At 46.7% G+C, this 18,737-nt stretch overlaps 3 protein-coding genes and 1 pseudogene across 7 annotated transcripts in view; 3 read left to right on the top strand and 1 right to left on the bottom strand.

Annotated features, from left to right (window-relative positions):
- Nucleotides 1-4,488, bottom strand: part of arhgef11 (Rho guanine nucleotide exchange factor (GEF) 11) — a 29,210-nt gene extending 24,722 nt beyond the window's left edge. For 2 of the 3 annotated variants that reach the window (XM_084487023.1, XM_084487024.1), the window contains exons 1-3: nt 2,879-4,488; nt 1,976-2,011; nt 487-501 (exon numbers count right to left, since the gene is read on the bottom strand). In XM_084487023.1, the coding sequence (XP_084343149.1) occupies nt 487-501; nt 1,976-2,011; nt 2,879-2,913 (86 nt within the window). In that variant the 5' untranslated portion in view covers nt 2,914-4,488. The remainder of the gene's footprint in view (nt 1-486; nt 502-1,975; nt 2,012-2,878) is intronic. The other variant, XM_084487025.1, reaches the window with a different exon arrangement.
- An 887-nt stretch (nt 4,489-5,375) lies between these two features.
- On the top strand, nt 5,376-8,188 carry LOC311368245 (myeloid-associated differentiation marker homolog pseudogene; annotated as a pseudogene). Of its 2 annotated transcripts, none has more exons than XR_014684240.1 (2): nt 5,376-5,451; nt 6,447-8,188. The product of XR_014684240.1 is annotated as a myeloid-associated differentiation marker homolog pseudogene (transcript). The 2 variants fall into 2 exon arrangements; XR_014684241.1 differs by lacking the exon at nt 5,376-5,451 and adding an exon at nt 5,493-5,598.
- Nucleotides 8,189-8,693: 505 nt separating this feature from the next.
- On the top strand, nt 8,694-11,716 carry LOC311368242 (GTPase IMAP family member 7-like). Its single transcript, XM_084487028.1, has 2 exons — nt 8,694-8,795; nt 9,530-11,716. Exons 1-2 carry the CDS (start codon nt 8,789-8,791, stop codon nt 10,504-10,506), a joined length of 984 nt encoding a protein of 327 aa, XP_084343154.1. The 5' UTR covers nt 8,694-8,788; the 3' UTR covers nt 10,507-11,716.
- Nucleotides 11,717-17,060: 5,344 nt separating this feature from the next.
- ltb4r (leukotriene B4 receptor) overlaps nt 17,061-18,737 on the top strand; it is a gene marked incomplete at both ends in the record, with an annotated part of 6,444 nt that continues 4,767 nt past the window's right edge. The window contains 2 exon segments of the mRNA XM_084487544.1: nt 17,061-17,627; nt 18,343-18,543. Coding sequence (XP_084343670.1) covers nt 17,061-17,627; nt 18,343-18,543 — 768 coding nt within the window.

The raw sequence follows: 18,737 nt of genomic DNA, 5'->3' as shown, positions 1-18,737 counted from the left end.
ACATAAGCAGAGAGAAGAAAACTCTTGACGTAATGGGTGATGGAAGACGGTTCTAAGGAGCAGGCCGTGTGTGGGGGAGAAACTTGGGGGGGGGGGGGGAGAGTCAGACAGAGACAGAGACAGATCTATGTAATGGATCTGCTGCCTTTCATTGATCCCTGTTCATGTGCTCAATAAATTACCCCTTGGGGTTTAAGGGGTTCTATTCCATTCTACGAATAACGATAAATCCACAACATTTTCGCCAATATTGAGAAAGATGGGGGAGATGTTGGACGTGCGATCGGGGGAAATTGAGTGCGATGGGAGTGAGATGGAGTGTGATGGGAGTGAGATGTGCATAAAGGAGTGCCACGGAGAAAGATCCAAGCGTGAAAGAGGGACAGAGTATGGGAGAGCAAGAGAAAGCGAGAGAGAGAGAGAGGGAGGGTCACTCGACAGGGTGGTCGGTAAGCAGCTGAAAGCAGTTGATCAGGAAAAACTCACCAAGCCGCGAAAGGGCTGAAGGAGTGGCAGCGACACACAGAGGACAAAAAAAAAAGGCAGCGGAAACGAAAGACAAAAAGAGAAAAAGTAGGAAGTTAGAATGAAGAGGAGGTCAACCGAAGCGCCATGACAAAAGAGAAGCGGGCACCCGTGGACACAGACAGCCACTGACCCCCCCCCCCCCCCCCCCCGAAACCCACCCAGATGCCTTCAAACACCAACAATCCACACTGAAGGCCTCATTCACGCCCTTTACACAGGGGCGACATCGTAGGACCACCACAGATTGTATCACGCATTACGGGTCTCCTGCTTTCATGTACCAGCGCCCATGGCCCATGGTCCATGTGTGATTCCTTCCATAGTCTACCATCCCGGATACACCTGTGGTTGCCCTACGATGGTGCCTTCCTGAAGAGGGTCTATGACACCGCTGCGGGTGACAGCTGCCGTAGGCAGGTCCTACGGAATGACACGTCAAGGTGATTGCAGCAAATAACCTTCAGACAATCAAGCAGCTTTTGGCCGGCGTGGAAAGCAGGCAACGTAACCACGCCGGCTATTGAGCGCTGCATAACATCCACACTAGCAGGTTCAAGTCAATGAACAGAGTTCAAGTCAATGCATTACATACATACATATTTTTCCAACTTGTCTGGCCCGTCATGGTGGATGCATTGTTTACACCTGCACAGTTTGTTGTTGTTGTTATTGTTGATTTTTACTGCAGCCACATTTTTTTGTTTTCAAACCAATTGTAATGATGTAATAGCGCTGAAATGTGTTAAAACGTTGGCACAATTTGAAGCAACTTCCTCTGGGATGAGGCTGCTTGGGAGTTTTTGATTTGATTCTTTCATCGTTTAAACATCATTTTTTGCAGAAGTGGTGGTTGATGCGGGTAAAACAAAAAGCTCCTATTTGGGCTGAACGGATGTTGGTTGGGTGATGTCCCCCAATCAGATTTGACACAGGGATTGGAAGAGCAGGCAACATGCTAGCAAGCACATATCGATTATCATAGCACAACAACAAATGGTGAAGTGTCTTTGACAATTCAAAAACTGGATGCATTACAAATCTGACATTGGCAGGGATGTAGCAAACAGAGACTACGTCCAAGGAAGAGTCTTCCCATTTCACATTTTCTCGACAAAAAAAACCCAATTGTCTTTGCCTTGGTTGGTAGATGGTACATTAACATTCTATCCCTAGTACATTCTAACCCTAGAATGTACCATTTGGCAGACACAAAAAGTTCACGGTTACAAATCAACACAAATGCTTGGCCGGTCATTTGTTCAACTCTGGCCTGGGTCGGGGAAAAGTTGGATGTCTGAGAGTTGATTTTGGACCCACCCTATGACGCCACACAGCGACACACAGAGGACACACCCAAGGTCGGACCACATGCCCAAGATGCACACCACAACCTGTAGGCTTAACCACCTCAAACCGCACAGTGGCTCTCATTGGACAGCCATCCTACCTGAGCAGGTGGGAGTTTCTCTTATTGGCCCTCCCGCTGTCACATGACACACAGACACAGGAAGCGGTGGCAGGCACGTACACGGGGAAGAGGAGTACACACACACGGGACACAAGTGGAGATGGGAGAGAACAGGAGAAGCACGTGAACGGGGCCAATGCACACACAGTGAGAGGTGAGAGGTCGATGCAGTAGTGACAAATACAACTGCGTATTTTCCCAGACTAAGTCGCCCACGGTACATTGCATTGGAGTCGTCAAAAGGTGGTAAAATAAAAGGGAGAGGGCAAGGGAAAACATAGCAGATTGAAAAAGCACAAACAACAACAAACAACTCACAACACTGAAGCCCTTTGGCACACCGAAACATCCACATTAGGTCACCATCTCCATCATCAACAATGTGTCACCAATAAACGTCCATCCAGAGGATGAATCTCGGATAAAGAAATGTTGCTAACTGAAATCTGGGTTTGTTTGGTGTGTGTGTGTGTGTGTGTGTGTGTGTGTGTGTGTGTGTGTGTGTGTGTGTGTGTGTGTGTGTGTGTGTGTGTGTGTGTGTGTGTGTTTACATCACAAGTAGCAGCCCGCCTGGCTTGTTCTTCCAGAGGTCAGACTGAGGGGATGAATCTCAGATAAAGAAATGTTGCTTACTGTAATCTGGTGTGTGTGTGCGTATGCACGTGTGTGTGTGTTTACATCACTGTACAATCAGCACATTATTTAACTTTTTAAGTTAGTACATCTGTGAAAGTCCCACATTGTGGGACTTTCCGTTGCAATCAGTCATGACTTTCGTGCGGCAGGTTTTCGGCAGGTTTTGAGGAACTTCTAACCTCTGATTAGATTCAATACAAGAACTTGACCTTCGGTTCCTACAAGCACCCTCTCAGTTCTCCTTACCTGTCCAGCGTGGAAGACGGTTGCCGTAGACTCATCTTGGCAGCGGCCAGCCAACTCCCTGCTGCCGTCTTAAATGTGGCGTTCCCACGGATCTGGTTCCGTTAGCGGACCACTGTAGTCTTCATCATCACCGTCTCAATCCACTCATGTTCTGATCCAGACTTTTCTTGGTACTCGGTTCCCACAATTCGGCACCCCATTCATGAGTCCATAAGGTTTACATCTGCAGACGTAACTGTTTCGATGTACAGAGTCTCACTTTTGTGTGGTGGGCTATTTTGTGTGTGTGTGTGTGTGTGTGTGTGTGTGTGTGTGTGTGTGTGTGTGTGTGTGTGTGGTCAAAAGGATTAGGAGGAGACTGCTTGCGTTGGGGCTCATTAATTATGCATGGAAGGCGGATGCATCCCTTGTTTCTACGAGGTCAACAACCCCGCCCCCCCACCCCCCCATGTCTCATCTGAAGTCTATCAATGGTGGCTGATTCCCTTAAAAAAAAAACGCTCACTGCATTAACATTGATCACAGCAAACGCATACAAACAGAGCATCACTACTACGACTGCCTACAATGTGACAGCTTGTCAGAAACATGCACTGTACCGAGCTTATTTTACAACACATTCAGACATATTACTAAAACCAAAAAACGGATTTCACGTGCATCTAAACACTACCTGAGTCCGCATACAGTCACTACCCCTTATGTGCTCATCCAAATGTTTACAATTCCTGTGCTTCTCATCGCTCATTCTTCATTTTCATTTGATCTTGGGTAGGAGGCGTCTGCAGTGCTGCAACAGTGATTATAAAACCCCAATGCATCTACCAAGAGCGAAGGTGCAACATTAACACTCATCAGACTTGACAAGCCTGCAATTTAAAGCGACTTGTACCAGCTCAATGTATAAACTAACATACTGTAAACCACCGTGAACCCAGCAAAAGACAACGGTGTGCGTTACATCCCTCAACTATACAACAGAGCTGTTGCATAATAACACAACGCAAACTACCACTCAATCTGCATATTTGAGTGGCAACTTAGCCACGACAAGAATTGCGGCGCTAGCAATTAATAACCAGCCTATATGCAGCGGCCTGCTATGTGCTGCCAGTTCACTGCAGATTGGGCCGACGTCAATCCGCGATGTCGCGTGGGCGCCGAGGCGGGACCAAAACACTTTCGTGCCGGCTGCGGCATACGCTATCAAGTCGGTGCAGTGTGGAATGCTGATGCTAACAAGCTATGTTTGTTTGTTTAGGTGCCAAAGACTGAACCTACGCGAACGGGTGTGGATATGCGTTGCTGGAGTCCAGGACACAGCAAAAAATTAATTCGAGATAGTACAAATATACGACAAATCCAGTGTCCTGTTTTCGTGCGATAAGATCCAATGCTACTCGATAGCCCAGTAGCTTAGTCCAGCAGAGGTGTCCTTTGGCTCCTCTTCATAACAAACCTCAGTTCTATTATAGGAATTGTCTTTCCGGGTTGTTTTTGAAGTGTGTGAAGTGGGTAATAACACGGCTATTATTCCATAGTGCATAAGCGAGATGTTAGTTTCACTCCATAAAGCCCAGCTCAGCAGCTATCCTGCAGTTTCTACCCCGGCTGTGTTGTGCAGGTCGCTGCTGCTCATCATGCTCCGTATTGGCTCTTTCGCGCCCTCGTCTGGATGCATGTTGTAATGACATCCATCTTTGGCTGCTAAACCTTGTAATGAATGATATCCTAAGCATGTGGTAATATGCTACTGCAATTATTCGCCGAAGGCGAAGTGAATAGTGTAACTATTCACGGAGCCTGAGGTGAATAATTGTTTTAGTATATACTACACGTGAACACTCAAAAAATAAACAAGATAACACTTTTTGCCGGGATTAATTAGTTTTTATTAACGGTTTATTTGTTTTTATTAGTGTGACGAGACGACCGTAACGCAATATCCTGAGTTTGAGATCTCAATCATGGGATATTTCCCAATATCCCGAGATAGTTAACCAATCAAATTGCGCCATCTAAGGAGGTTCACTAGCATATACTAAACTAATATATAGGCGACCTACTATCGGTCATGTAACATAGTTGTTCGATGGTATACATTATGTAGCCCTATCTAATGAAACCTGGGGATTGCAATCATTTATAGCTATTGTTTTTAACATATGGTATTGTAGTATGTAGGCCCTGGACAATAAACTTTATTTTTAACCAGGACGTGACATTAAGGTGAGTCTACCCAGTATTAATAGGAATCGGAACACATGTTTTGAATTATTATTTGGCCTATTATAGTGCATTCGAAATGAAATTCACAACTCAAAGGGGAAAGTTTGTGTAAGAGTAAAAAAGGGATTATGTTTGTGAGATTTCTTGAAAATGCTGCTATAATAACGTGCAACATTAGCCATAGGCGGCCGATGAGAGAATAACATTGAGAACGGCATAGCACCAAACAGACATTCTTCACTACCAAATTTGGGCATCGCGGGGCGTGGGGAATTTTCCTCCGTGGCTGTTTCACCCCACTGTCCAGCAAGTCCTAATGAATAAGTTACCAGACACAGAACCCGGTAAGAAAATTTATACCGTTTCTTCCCCAGTGTAAAATATGCACAGCTTTAGACGGGACTACACGGGGCTAGTAATTAGATTAGACTTCTATTTCTATTTTGGGGTTTGAGACAAGGCGTGGTGATCGGAAATGCATGGCTACAATGGTATGATTTCTAGTCTGGATTTATAAGATGTTTGTGTTATGTTTATTAATACTTTTATACTTTTTACTATTTGATCGTTCCTTCTTAAAAACGATGATTTTGTAGATATGTGTTAAGTTATAACTGTGTAGTAGTTATGTGTGATGCATAGGCCTATTCCAGTGAAGAATATACAGATCTAAAGTGAATAAGAACCACCGTTAACTCTTGGTAATCACATCCAATGCCTTTAGAGTGGAATGGTTTGCAAATACATGTTTATGATATGATTTCACTTCGACATTATGTAATGCCTTTCCCCCGTTTTTCACGCAGGTTAAGGGTTCGTTAAAGGTTAAATAAATAATTTATAAAAATTTAGAACGTAACCGACAGTTGTGAGCGTAGTAGGGTGGACGTGCCATGCACATCGGCTTCCTGTGTTTAGTTCTCTAATAGGAAACAAAACGAGAGCCCCCTTTCAACACCACATTTAAACCTCAAACAATCCGTCAACACTGTACACACTGGCGCGTATTTTCCTTTTCTTTATAAAACAATCATTCTACTTAATAATCAGACGTAGGCCTACTACACATACCTCAGTCTTGACACATATTTTATGTTGTGCCTGAGCATGTCAAAAAGGAGAAGAGCGGAAAACGGAACATTAATTTGATAGAACTGGAGGTCGGAAGAAACCTAACTGTCATCCACCTCTGCCTGATTACTTTATGCATTTATTTATTCTGTATCATTATGGGATTTTCAGTTGTCCCAGTCCCAGAGAGTGTTGTAGCACAATAACGACAACATTACAATCACACAAGCACCTCAACAACCACATTCTCTTTATATTCTCTCGACAGGACCTGTATACGTAAACGTATAACGGCCAAGGATCAACACAACGCACCCACTCGAAACACCCCAACCCAGCCCATCTCCCTCGCACCGGCCAATCACACTCAGCCATCTCCTACCGCCGTCGCTTCAAACCCCGTAAACGCCCGCCACCGCCATGCCATTGATCATCCTCCCCACGTCCCAGTTGCTATGGGTACGTGTGGCCGCGCTCCTGTGCACCTGCACGGCGTTCAGCGCGGCGGCCCACGGCGCCAACCTCAACAACACCTTCATCTCCGACTGGTGCATCTTCTGCTGGGCCTTCGCCTTCGCCCTCACCCTGCTGGTCCTGCTGGCCGAGGCGTTTGGCCTGCAGGCCCGCGTGCCCGTCTCCTGGAACAACTTCCCCATCACGGTGGCCTCCTACTCCGCGCTCCTCTGTCTCTCGGCCTCCATCCTCTTCCCGCTGTGGTTCCTCCGGAACCAGTACACGACCAGCGAGGTGCGGGGCCATCGGGTGGCCTCCACCGTCTTCTCCTGCCTGGCCACGCTGGCCTACGTGGTGGAGGTGAGCCTGACCAAGGCCCGGCCCGGGGAGGTGGCGGGCTACATGGCCACGGCGCCGGGCCTGCTCAAGGTGTGCCAGACGTCGGTGGCGTGCGTGATCTTCATCCTGGTGAGCAACCCGGTGAGGTACAACGGCCATCCGGCGCTGGAGTGGTGCATGGCCGTCTACTGCATCTGCTTCATCGTGTCCATGGGCGTGGTGGTGATGTGCGTAGGCGGCTGCACTGGCTACCTGCCCGTGTCCCTGCCCAAGTTCCTGTGGGTGTACGGGCTGCTGGCGGTGGCCATGTACCTGAGCGCCACCATCCTGTGGCCTGTGTTCCAGTTTGCCAAGCGCTACCACAACCAGAGCCCCCCCCCCGAATTGATTGCCGTGGCCGTGCTGACGGCCGTCAACTTCCTGCTGTACCTGGCCGACCTGGCGCACTCTTCCCGGCTGGTGTTTGTCAGTGTTTAGTGTGTATAAAAGATGTATGTATAAAGTTGGGAGGGACCGTTGACCAAGGCGTGACACATGCTAAATATAAAATATAACAAAATATACCAAAGCATCTGAAAATAGGCCCGTATCTCTCTATGAGATGTTCAGAGTTATACAGGGTCGGGGATAGAGCCATTCGTAAGGTCAAACACAACTGCCAAGCAATTTGAATGTCCCTGATTTCCCACTTGAATTTCCCTGAATTCCGCTTTTGTGGAATAGTGTTGTTTTATAAGTGAGTCGTTGTGCATCATTTTGAACACAACAACTCTTTATTTTGTTTTTGGATTTATATATTGATAAAACTGTAGTTGTTGTTCTTACTTGATACAATATGAATAAATATAAAAGAAAAATATGCAGTCAGAAACTTTATCAGACAAACGTTGAGTGGCAAAATAATGATTAATTTTCACATTTGCCGTAACTCGGTCATGGACTCGGTCCATGTACACCGTTAACATCATTGAGATGTTATATGATGAAAGGGGATCATAGATAATCTTGCACTGATGTTCGTTAAGGCCTGCAAACGTGTGATTGGTTAGGGGCCGTGTGAGGGGAACAGGGATTTTGAATCCCATGGGCAAAGAGCCTTTGTGACTGAACATTCACTGTAGCTTCATTTGTACAAGCAATCAAGGCCTACCTATTTGCTATTGCACATATATCACAACCTTTTATATTTACTTGTGACCTCACTTGACTACCACTAATAAAACCAAATAAAAATCGATATCACACTGACCTTGGTTTCTGATTCTTAGATATTCTGCACAATTTAGTCTTGCTTTTTGATGTTGTGCAGTTGCTTCAATGTGGATTGCATTGCATTGATTAGGCCTATTCTCAGCCTCATCTCTAAATCAAGCATATTACAAATTAATCTAAACCTGGGGCATACAGTGAAGGATTGAATAGAGTTTAGGTCAGATACTCATACTGGCATTTATGAGGTGCCTAGCTGCAGCCACGTTTTATGGCTGTGGGCACATTTAGAGTGCATTTACGCCAGTATTTATTCATTGAATATACATATACACATATAAATAGATATTTGAAAGAGGCAGTGTTATGAGGTTGTCTCCTGTGAGATGGTCCAAAAATACGTTTTTTTATTATTGGTTTATTATAACGAATTCTTTTTTTATACATTTGAATAAATCAACTATTGACAAACAGGTCCTTGCCCGTCCCTGCCCTTTCCGGGTTATAAAGCGGCGAGGAAACCGAAAGTGTTCTGTGTTATTCTCCAGGCAGTGCATAACAGCTAATTAATGCATACAATTTTTGACGGCCTAAGGTATTTTTTGACTTATGGAAGGTGAGTTACGATTGTTTATTATCTTTGCGATGAGAAAAATGACGACAATCAACTGTTAAGACGAAAGTGTTTTGCATCTTGTGAAGAATACAATTAAATATGAAACTCGAACGATTAAACAACTTAACAATATATTTATGTGGTGTAATTACAGATTTGGTGGATTTAGGTTTGGTGGATGTAGTGGTTGGTTTGTTTTGTTTTTAAAACAATGTCTGTAAATGTCCCTGAAGAATTGTATTTGTCGACAGCTGAAGTAGCCTAACTTACTTAGCCTAGCCTTTGTCTAAAACTTTTGATACATCTGGATCACACACACACACACACACACACACACACACACACACACACACACACACACACACACACACACACACACACACACACACACACACACACACACACACACACACACACACACACACACACAATATTCATGTTTGGTATTCATTTGTGTTGGCTCAATAAACACACGGGGAGCAGAAGCACCATTTGCTGCTTGCCATGGCCTTGCAGTAATAATTGTGTCCAAAGGGGGTGCTGGCACTCTTTGCTCAGCGACTGCATGGGTATATAGTATTCACAGTGTATTCTTGGATAACTTTTGTTATTATCTATTTATTACCGTTTGCCTATGAAAGGTGTTTTTTGGATTTATGAATACAAGCACATTGATTAGATCTCCTGCCTTCCCTCACCCTATGCTAATCAAAGTGCATCGCTTCTGATTCCAGATTCACTGAGAATCATCCTGGTCGGGAAAACAGGAATCGGCAAGAGCAGCGTGGGAAACACGATATTCGGAGAAACCGCCTTTGAAATAAACCACTCCCCCCACTCCCAGGCCGACCGCTGCCATGCGGAGACTCGCCGCGTCGAAGGCAGAAGTGTGACCTTGATCGACACGCCCGGCTTGTTCCACACGTGCGTGTCCGACACGGAGCTGTGGTGGGATCTCCTGCGATGCGTGGCCGCCATCGCCCCCCGGCAGCCCACCTTCCTCATCGTGCTCAAGGTGGAACGCTACACGCAACAAGAGGAGGACGTGGTCGACAAGCTCTTACTAATGTTCGGCCGCGTGGAGGTCTTCCGCCACGCCGCCGTGCTCTTCACCCACGGGGACCAGCTGCCCGCCGGACAGACAATCCGGGAGTTTGTCGCCGAGAGCCGCGGGCTGGCGGAGCTGGCGAGGAGGTGCGCCGACCGCTGTCACGTCGTCGACAACAAACACTGGAACAACGCGCGGCCCGGCGCAGGTGGCGACGACTACCGAAGCAACCGCTTCCAGGTGGCTCAGCTGTTGCTCACCGTGGAGGAAATCGCCGGAGAAAACAGGGAGGGTTTCATTAACGAGGAGTTGCCGTGGACAACGGAGAGAAAACCCTCCTGCTTTAACCGCTGCTTCCTCAGATTGGTGGGGATTTCGGTGGGGGCTGGGATAGGCTCGCTGCTTGGCATGGCAGAGCTCTTACGGTACACCTTCTGCCAGATCTCGCCGCCGCAGCTGATGGAATACGTGAGCTCGGAGGAAACGGGGAAGGTGTTAGCCGTCAGCGTGGGGTGCGCAACTGTTGCCGGGGGGATCCTAGGTGGTTGCGTGGGCTACGGGGCGGTAGGTGATGCCGTGAGTGCTTCAGAGGTGGCCAAAAAGGCCAACGCTGCCGTGTGGGACAAAATTCATTATGTAATTGTATTTTTCAAAAAGGGTTAATTTAGAGCCAAGCCTCAACTCTACCTGCTGGGCACTGTGTGTTATGTCCACTAGTTTAGTCTACCAGCCGTGTCCTGGCTGGTACGTAAATTGAGCACCGTGACACAATATTGGTGTTCTGAGTGAAAGATCCCATGATGCATTCTGAGGACCTATTTAAAGCAGCGTCTATACTGCGTCCCCAATGTTAAAAATCCCTCGAATCCCATAGAATTTGGGAAAATATAGACAATATTTTTGACGATATTGACTCAGAGTTCTGACTTTACAGTCAGAATTCTGAGATTGAGGTCAGAATTTGGACTTTAATCTCACTTAATCTCAGAATTCTGACTTTAAACTCAGAACCTCACAACAATGATTCACGTGTAGCCCTAATCCTCTTCCGTAGAACTCAAGTTAACATTGTAAGCATCGATGGAGAGGACATAACATTCTGGTGCTATGATAATGCCTCCATAATCAGCTGTGCCGTTATCTGCGCCATATCTTGACAGAGCATATGGGTCCATCGTCACGCCGTCCACTACTGCCATCTAGCGGTACTCAGCGGCACTTCACATTGTGTTACGTCATCCATTCATCTCCCTCTGTCTACACACCGGCAATCTACTTCATCAGCACACAGTATATAAACCTTACCCTGGATCTCCGGACAATCATCGCTGGTTCGTTGTTAGACTTTACCCTTAGTGCATTGTCCCTGGTGCTACTTCATGTTAAGATTATTAGTTATAGTGTTCTGTCGCTCACGTAAACAATCATCTCTCTGTGCTCAGTCTGCCTGCCCGCCTGTTGATGAACTATTACCCCCCGACCTGTCCTCCTGTCCACTGCCTTTACTTATTTGTTACCCTCAGTAAATGTATTATGTACTCTGTGTCCTTTTCTCATATTGATAGGAATTAACTTATTTGTCACTCCTCACTATTTTGTCTCTTGCACGCTGAGATTTTTTAAAATCTATTATTTTGAGCAGATGAGCAATGTTAATGTTTGATTCATTTTCATACATATTATATTTTGGATTTATGTTCAGGGCCAAAAAAAGGACATTATGGTATGCCCAGTTACCATTGCATTGATTCCAAAGATTCAAATGAGGTTTCACTTCTGCCTTGAGATTTTTACAGATTTTTCTATTTTTTATCATAGTAGGTCATATGTATGTAAGGTTTAGGCCTTATTATTGTGGACTTTGACACTTGAACTCGTCGACATGTTTCTCCTCAGCAGTTCATCTTTAGGCCTCTTGAATAAAGCCATTGAACATCCAAATCACCAATCTTTGATTTCTTGACACCATTAAAGTTATGCTAATCATGCAATGCTTAAATGAGTTGTGAGTCATAACTGGCACCGGAAAGAGTGAAAAGCCACACACCTGCAAACTAACAGAACTACGGGTAGAGTCTCCAGACTGTAGGGCTTTTGTGTAGCCCTAGTCTGGGACTCATGCAGCTACACATGGGCACTCCATGTGTGGCCGACCTATATATATATATAATATATATAACCTAATATGTGAATTCTTTGACAAACTCAACCTCCTGCCGGTTTCAATGCATCATCAGAATCAGAGTGTTTATTGGGTGCAGAAATACAAGATATGAACAAAGAATATGAAAACAGGATACGAAAGGATAGGGGGGGCGTGTAGTACCTGGGGGGTCCCGGGGTAAATCTATGATCTTCTGGGCGGGGTTTTGCAGGGCCCCCATTGGGTGTGGGCCCTCAGTGTCCCTGATTGTAAGGGCCACCCCTGCACTCAGAGGGTAAGCTGATGTACACAGCTCATAGGAAGTCAGAGAAGGGAAATTGCGTTGCGGGTCACCGAAATAACGCCACAACACCTGACCCTCTCTCAGCCAATGCAGCTTGATTGGAACTGTCGTAGCTCTCTCGTCATTGGTCGCATTTCAGGAGGTCCAGACTTGCTCAGGGGGAATCTGAGGTCTGCTAGCCACATGACCCGGATATAGTTTGAGGTAAGGTGTGGTAAAGATGTTTTCTTTAGCAGAAACGTCTGCTCGGGCTGGTCTGCAGTGCTGAAAGACGACATGAAATAACTTGTAGGGTACACCTTATCTTACAATCGTGCTCAGTGACGCAACTCGATTGATCACATTGTTACAGTAGTTATCCGGCCACTCTATCCCAGCCACAAACATGAAAATCCTCCAAGCTGTAGAGAAGCTATGATGACAGATCTCCCCCCCACCCCCTTCCTGGACTTCCTGCCCGGATTCTGTATTCAATAAAAACAAATTCAAAATAAAAGAAAGTATGACACAAAGTACCTGTCTGCCTCTTCTCTCCCAGGTGTTTCCTGTCTATCTCTCTGCTACCGTAGTACTGATGGAGTTACCAGGTGCTCCTGTCTCTCTCTCTCTCCTACCGTAGTACTGATGGAGTTACCAGGTGCTCCTGTCTCTCTCTCTCTCCTACCGTAGTACTGATGGAGTTACAAGGTGTTCCTGTCTCTCTCTCTCTCCTACCGTAGGACTGATGGAGTTACCCAGGTGTTTTCGACAGTGTCTCTAGACGGTACATCCGGCTCCTTTCTTCCTGCTCGACCACTAACTGCTACGGATCACCTCCTCAAGGGTATAGCGAGCGGGCGATAGGAAACGGAATAAGGGGAAACCATTGTTAAGCCTGATTCATAAAGGGTTTCTTGTGAAGGAATGAATGGAATGGTTGATCAGAAATTGAATGAATGGAACAGAGTTGTTTTCAAATATGAGGAAGTGAGCAGGATTGCATACCAATATAAATTAAAAAGTATTATGAAACTATTGTCACGTTTGTGCATTATTATATCAACATTGATCTTCAGATACCATACAACAGCTTCATGAAGTAGATACCAAACCGCTAAACTAAATAAGGACCTTGGTACAATCTTGTGACCTGGAGGGGTAAACACAATATAAGTTGTTAATAAAGAATACTAGGAAGGGCAGGATGATGGTAACGTGTGTTTATATTATATTTTATATTGCATTAATTGATTCAATAAAACCAATGACTTAAAGAGGAGAAACTGAGTGCCTTTGAACATGGAAACCACTCAGAGTGACGTGCAGTGATTTCAGATGTCATGAGTACCTCAATGGCCCCCCATTGTTGAGGCCTCTGTTTACAGAGCCCACCCACAGTTAAGAGTTAAAGGAGGGATTTAACTTGCTCTTACGACACACTTGTTGCAAGAGATGGCCATTCGTCAGTGATCTGTGTCAACAAAGCATAAAATTATATTATTACCGTGTGTGTGTGTGTGTGTGTGTATGTGAGTGTGTGGTGTGTGTGTGTGTGTGTGTGGGGGGGGATTGGACTAGTTTAGACACCTACCGCATGGGCGTGTGTGAGGACTTTATGAGCTTACAGATGCCTACCGTGTATGTGTGTGTGTGTCAGATGCCTATGCATGTATGCATGTGTGCCTGTGTGTGTGTGTGTGTGTGATGGTGTGTGTGTGTGTGTGTGTGTGTGTGTGTGTGTGTGTGTGTGTGTTTGTGTGTGTGGAATTCCAGGCCTGGGCTAAGTGTGGGAGTGCCGATGCTGACTACTAGTTCCATGCTCTGCGCTGCCTGTGACCCACCCACCGGTCCACAGCGAGAGAGCGTGCTGCAGCAGGCATGGCACACGAGTGCAGGGGAAGGAGAGAGAGAGGAGGGAAGGAAGACACCTTACATCCAACACTACTCCCTAAACTCTGTGCTTTTTTCGCCTAGGTGCCTTTTGGATTCGGTGAGTCTCGCTCTTTGTTATTAGATTTTGATTTTGATTACTTTGCTTGTTTCAATGGAGCGAATGAGTTTTGGTTGACTGGGATGCAGGCACGGGTTTCCCTGTTGAACCACCACAAATTAGGTTCACCTGAAGTCACACAGTGAGTCAACAACGTGCCTCTTTGGTTTTTGTGACATCACAAAAGGATTCTGTGTTGACACAGTGTACGTACAGGTACCGATACCTTTGCTTGTTCTGTTTTTGGTTTTGCTGGTGTATGTAGTGTATGTATGTCGTTTTATTAAAATCAAGGGATATGTGAACAGTGACTTTTAGTGGCAGAGTGAGTCACTCTTTCAACACAAACACGCCTTTGAAACCAAGTCATGCTTTACCAAAATAATCTTAACCAAGACCAAACCTTACGAAGATTGTAAAATATGGAATGACCCGTCCCTTGAACTCGTTTGACAGTATTCCACAGTATTCTGTCCCATTCAGCAGGAGAAATACTTACTACTTTGAACTTGGCCCCTGATTGAGGTTATTATTACGCAACCGGTTCAAATCAGTTTCAGGTCTGACACTGCAACTGTCAATGTGGTTCAACCGGCTTCTTGTAAACACAGTGCATGCGGTGGATTCCCTTTCTACCTACTCTGAGCTTCAGGATGAGATGATGTTGTCTTTGTGGAAAATAAATATAATGTGGCAACTAGGACTCAGTGGCAAGACCACAAAGATCACGTAGAAGGACTGACTTAAATGGACGAGGGAATACACAGGTGACCACAACGAACCAACTAACATTGACTTGACAATTGACGTTGAACTTTTAGCAGACATTTTTGTCCAAAGTGACTTAGACCCATTCATACACACATTGACACAGTGACTGCAGTGTCAACCATGCAAGGTGACAGTCAGGTTGTCTGGAGCAGTTAGGGGTCTTGCTCAGAGACACCTTGACCCTCGGATAAGCCGGGATCGAACTAGCGACCTTCCGGCTACCACTCAACCCGTACTACCTCCTGAGCTACTGCCGCCACTGGTGGAGAAGATTCAGGGAAACAAGAGTGAGGGGAGAACGGAGGACGTATACAGAATAAAAACTTAAACCTTCAATCTGGTTCAAATGTAGAAGTCTGATTATTCATCACAATTTCTGGAAGTGTCCGCCCCCATGAATGATGACTCCCTAGTTACCTCCCTGCCGGGTGGACTGAGTAACGGTGTAACGGTGATTGTTTTTCATTTTGTTTCTTCTCGAGGTGGAGCGTCAAGCTTTTGGTAAGACAGGACTCAGTTTTCAAAGTGGTTTTCTGTAAATTGACTCAAATCTTCACTAGAACACCCTGTCCAGATAAACTAGCATGTGAAAATAAAACAAGGCATCCACCAGCAGTGATAACAGAGACACACAAGTGAAGGTAGAGTTGGAATTGTTTTACCTGAGCGGCTAAATTCACACAGGACACTTTTTGTGATGACACAAAACAAGGACACATGTTGCAAACCTACTAACCCCCGCTTGTAATCAGTGATGTCACCCATGGCTATATTTTGAAATGTCTTAAAAGCAGAGTGGGTTGAAGCAGTATATTCCCTTGGCAGTTAGCCATAAAACAAATTTACACACCTGATTGCAGTCACCAGATATCAAGATAGAAGTTGTAAGGTGAAATTAATACCACAAAATCGAATATTTGAATTACTGCTTACTTACATTACTTTTATTCAACAAGCAGATGTATGCAGATGCATACATATTCACATTTTATTTCAGAAATTTATGAACATCTTGATTTCTTTCTTCACTTTTCTTCTTTCTTCATTTCATTGTCAGTGTAATTCAAATCACAGTTTCCTTAGCGTCATTGTGTTGATGCTCACGTGTGTGTGTGTGTGTGGTGTGTGTGTGTGTGTGGTGTGTGTGTATGTGTGTGTGCGTGTGTGTGCGCGCAGCGAGTTTCAATGAAACAGGTTCTGTCTGGCATGGGAGCGAGGGAGAGAGATACCCAGATGTAATAGAGAGAGAGTTGAGCGGTCATGCAGTGCGTGGGTGTGTACAGTAGTGCTCAAGCCCGACGCGGTGTACTCGGGTTTGTGTGAGCAAAATTGACAAGATATGTTTTAGCTACATGCTAGGACGTGCCCTGGAACGAACAATTCATGTTCATGTAATAACTGGCAACACTTTACGGAACAATTATTTCCACAATCAAGTGAGATTGACACAGGAACAATCTCACTCATGCGCACGCACACACACACACACACACACACACACACGCGCACGCACACGCATACACACGCACGCACGCACGCACGCACGCAAACACCCACGCACACGCACACAAACACACAAAACCACACACACAATTGACAAAGAGTAAATACAATCTGTCAATGGTAGACGTCAGTGTTTTAAACAGTTTCTCCTGTCAAGCCCCGTCTCGTCTCCAGGAATGTCTAAAAGACTCAACTGTCTGAAAGACAAACTGTCGCACAACGCAGCAGAACACACACCCCGGGCCCACGGCCTTCTCCACCTCGGGAGGACCCACGCTCTCGGGGGGGAGGTGGGGGGATTGCAAATGAGTCACTGATCGACTTGTTTCTTTTTGACTGAACCCTGGAGGCGGACATTTTTGTAGTGAAGCGAACCTGACTGCATGAGGCCGAGTCATCCGACTTTGAGTCATCTTTGAGTCATCGTAAAAATGTCAAACGAACGTCCTGACACTTAACTAATCACCTTTTCACAGTGCCGTGACGATGACCCCGCCCGGCAACCTCACCACCGCCCTCATCTCCCGATGCTCCTGGGCAACCTCTCCCACGCCGGCCCCATCCCCTCCAACGGCACGCAGAACATCGTGGGCAACGGCGTCGCCACCGCCATCGGCGCCATCATCCTCACCCTGGTCTTCCTCCTGGGCCTGCCGGGCAACCTCTTCATCATCTGGAGCATCCTGGCGCGCGCCCGCAAGCAGTCCGTCACCACACTGCTCATCCTCAACCTGGCGTACGCCGACGGCTCCCTGATGGCGCTCACGCCCTTCTTCATCGTGTACCTGGTGCAGCGCACCTGGATCTTCGGCAACGCCCTGTGCAAGATCCTGTTCTACCTGTGCCTGGCCAACATGTACGCATCCATCATGCTCATCACCCTGATGAGCCTGCATCGTGTGGTGGCCATCGTGTGGCCCCAGCGCGTCCGGGCGTCCATGGGCCGGCGGGTGGCGCTCCGGGTGCTGGTGGGCGTGTGGGTGCTAGTGCTGGTGGTGTCCGTGCCCGCCCTGGTGTTCCGGCAGCAGAGGCGGTACGACGCGGTGACGCGGAGCCGCATGGTGTGTGAATCCTTCCATAACCACCAGAGCGAGGTGAGTGAACGAGAGAGAGAGAGAGAGAGAGAGAGAGGGGAGGGGACGGTGCTTTGGGGTGGGAGATAACATGACGGTAACTAGTTTGTGGCCATGTGGTTGTGGGGTGGCTCCTGGAGTAAAAAGGAGAATGGTCATTATGATGACATCCCTGTTAATGTGATGTATTGTATATATATTTACATATATGCATTAAAAAAGATGCATCTATATATATATATATATACACATGCATACCTGTACATATTTATATGCATATTGTGGCAACCCAGATGGAATAGTCAGAAAAACGTCAGGTCAACCGCTGTGGTTCACGCCCATTCAGGGCATCTTTTATTGAAACCACTGGGAAAAGTAACAAAGGGGTTTGGGATGTAAATGGAACTAAGGTTCTTCCCGGACCGGGGTATCATCTCTTGAGGGAATCACTCCTTGGATACGGCCTTGCTCAGCGTGCCACCAGCTTCCACACTTCTCCCTTTACGGTAACAACCGGCAGGTTTAACCAAGCCGGGAGATGGTTGTTAACTCCCAGGACCGCAGCAACTGCGAGGGATAGTACTGATTATCAATCACCAGTCCCAAATGCCTTCTAGCTTCTACCTCATCGCCGCCTTTGGGGGCGATGAGGTTCTCCCGGTCAACAACAATATACCGGTATGTATATCACATAGTTATCCAAATCAACGCCTGCTTCCCCCTCCCTGGCCCCCAGGTGGTGCTGCAGTACACCATGGAGCTGGTGCTGGGCTTCATCGTGCCCTACCCCGTCATCGTGTGCAGCTACGTGTGCATCCTGCGCCGCATCCGCCAGACCAAGTTCCGGCGGCGCGTGCGCAGCGAGAAGCTCATCCTGGCCATCGTGGTGACCTTCTGCATCTTCTGGCTGCCCTACCACGTGGTCAACCTGGTGCAGGTGGGTGGGGGTGCCTGGGGAGTTCTCTGAGGGGGGTGTACCTGGGGGGTGTGCCTAGGGGTGGGAGGGGGGGTAGTTTTGGGTTGCGGGCGGACGGGATTGTTCACCGGGGGGGGGGGGGGGGGATTTTTGGGTTGAGGGCGGACGGGATTGTTGAGGGGGGGGGGGGGGGGGGGGGGGGGCACCTAGGGTGG

The sequence above is a fragment of the Micromesistius poutassou genome (genome assembly GCF_964030765.1).
Source record: "Micromesistius poutassou genome assembly, chromosome: 23".
Taxonomy (NCBI): Eukaryota; Metazoa; Chordata; class Actinopteri; order Gadiformes; family Gadidae; genus Micromesistius; species Micromesistius poutassou.
This window is presented reverse-complemented; position numbering and strand designations above follow the sequence as displayed.